Raw genomic sequence first — 2,026 nt, 5'->3', positions numbered from 1 at the left:
ATGCTATATAGAAATATAGGCTGTGATGTACATTCTAGAATATCAGAAGTTGAAGAGACAGGTTAATAAAGAATTAGTAGAGAAAATAGAATAATGGTATAGACACACTGTCCAATGAATCACACGTTTCATGTATACACTGTTTTTTCCAGATATCCAGACGTGTGAAATACACTTTTACTATCCTCTTAAGATGAATATACTCTCCACTTATGTCTTCATTAGAGAATGTCCTTTATATTCAAGCTGGACTTGCACTCCTACCAAATATGTTTCTCCTTTTTTTCTATTCTTTCATAATTCTAGGTGACACATCTAAGCCCATGGACATGATCTCCTGTCAACTGACCTTCATTCACATAATGATGATCCTCACTGGAGGGGATAATATGCTTGCAAACATATTAGAGTCACTTAAATTTGGGAATGACATCAAATGTAAGACAACTTTTTACATAAACAGGGTGATGAGAGGCCTCTCTATCTGCATTACCTGCCTCCTGAGTGTGTTTCAGGCTGTCACAATCAGTCCCAGTACCTCATTGCTGGCAAGATTTAAGCATAAAGTAAAAAAACACATTGTCTATGCTTTTTTCTGTTTTTGGTCTTTCAATTTGTCATTCAGTAGTAGGTGGATCTTCTATGTTGCTGGTTTTACCAATGTGAATGATACCCACCAGATGAAGGTCACTAAATCCTGCTCACTCCTCCCCATGAACTACATCATCAGGGGATTAATTTTAACAGTGACAATGTCCAGAGATATATGTCTTGTAGGAGTCATGCTGACCACAAGCACATACATGGTGATTATCTTGTGCAGACATCAGAGGCAATGCAAGCATCTGCATAGCATCAGCCATCTAAGTGCGTCCCCTGAGAAAAGGGCCACCCAGACCATCTTGCTGCTGGTAGTTTTCTTTGTGGTCATGTACTGGATGGACTTCATCATCTCTTTCACATCAGTCCTGTTATGGATGTATGACCCAATCATCCTGACTGTTCAGAAGTTTGTGATGTATGCCTATCCCACAATTGCTCCTTTGGTACAAATCAGTTCTGATAAGAGAATAATCAGTGTATTGAAAAACGTGTACTACAAGTGCCACTAGGTTTTCTAAAATATGATTATTTCTCTCCTCTAAGAATGATTCACTTATTTTTATTTATATGTACTAACTTTGTTCCAGCATGTATGTGTGTGTGCATTCCTGCTATTGACAGAGGTCAAAATAGATCATTAGTTCCCCTGAACCTGAAGTTTTAAATGACTATAGGTGCTATGCTGTCAGCCTTTTCTTTGAAGCCATTTTAATTTACATTCATTAATAAAGTTTACTAATCTTTCTCCACATCCTCATCAGCACCTGCTGTCATCCGAGTTTTTAAACTTAGCCAATCTGACTGGTGTGAGGTGGAATCTCAGGGTTGTTTTCATTTGCATTTCCCTGATGACTAAAGATGCTTAACATTTCTTTAGGTGCTTCATGGCCATTTGAAATTCCTCAGTTGAAAATTTTTTGTTGAGCTCTGTACCCCATTTTTAATAGGGTTATTTGATTGTCTGGAGTCTAATTTCTTGGGTTCTTTGTAAATTTTTAATATTAGCCTGTTCAGGAACTTTTCCCCTGTGTCAATGTGTTTGAGGTTCTTCCTCATTTTCTCTTCTATTAGTTTCAGTGTGTCCTGTTTTATACAGAGGTCCTTGATCCACTTGGATTTCAGTTTTGTACAAGGAGATGAGAATGAATCGATTTGCATTTTCCTGCATGCTGACCTTCAGTTCAACCAGTACCACCTGTTGAAAATGCTCTTTTTCTCACTGAATGGTTTAAGCTCTCTTGTCAAAGATCAAGTGAATATAGGTATATGGGTTGATTTCTGGGTCTTCAATTATATTCCAGTTATCTTCTTGCCTATCTGTGTACCAATACCATGCAGTTTTTATCACTACTGTTCTTTAGTTCAGCTTGAGGTCATGGATGGTGATTTTCCCAGATGTTCTATTATTGTTGAGAATATTTTT

The 2,026-nt window shown here is 37.4% G+C and overlaps 1 protein-coding gene across 1 annotated transcript; it reads left to right on the top strand.

Moving 5' to 3' along the window:
- Nucleotides 1–212: 212 nt before the first annotated feature.
- Nucleotides 213–1,122, top strand: LOC114627040 (vomeronasal type-1 receptor 100-like). The gene has a single exon (XM_028774706.1). It carries the CDS (start codon nucleotides 213–215, stop codon nucleotides 1,110–1,112), a length of 900 nt encoding a protein of 299 aa, XP_028630539.1. The 3' UTR covers nucleotides 1,113–1,122.
- Nucleotides 1,123–2,026: the final 904 nt, after the last annotated feature.

This window comes from Grammomys surdaster, unplaced genomic scaffold, assembly GCF_004785775.1.
Source record: "Grammomys surdaster isolate TR1022 unplaced genomic scaffold, NIH_TR_1.0 242, whole genome shotgun sequence".
In the NCBI taxonomy this organism is placed as follows: domain Eukaryota; kingdom Metazoa; phylum Chordata; class Mammalia; order Rodentia; family Muridae; genus Grammomys; species Grammomys surdaster.
This window is presented reverse-complemented; position numbering and strand designations above follow the sequence as displayed.

Bases quoted from the DNA above. Each gene is read 5' to 3' on its own strand.
- LOC114627040 (XM_028774706.1), top strand. From the start codon at position 213: ATGTCTTCATTAGAGAATGTCCTTTATATTCAAGCTGGACTTGCACTC.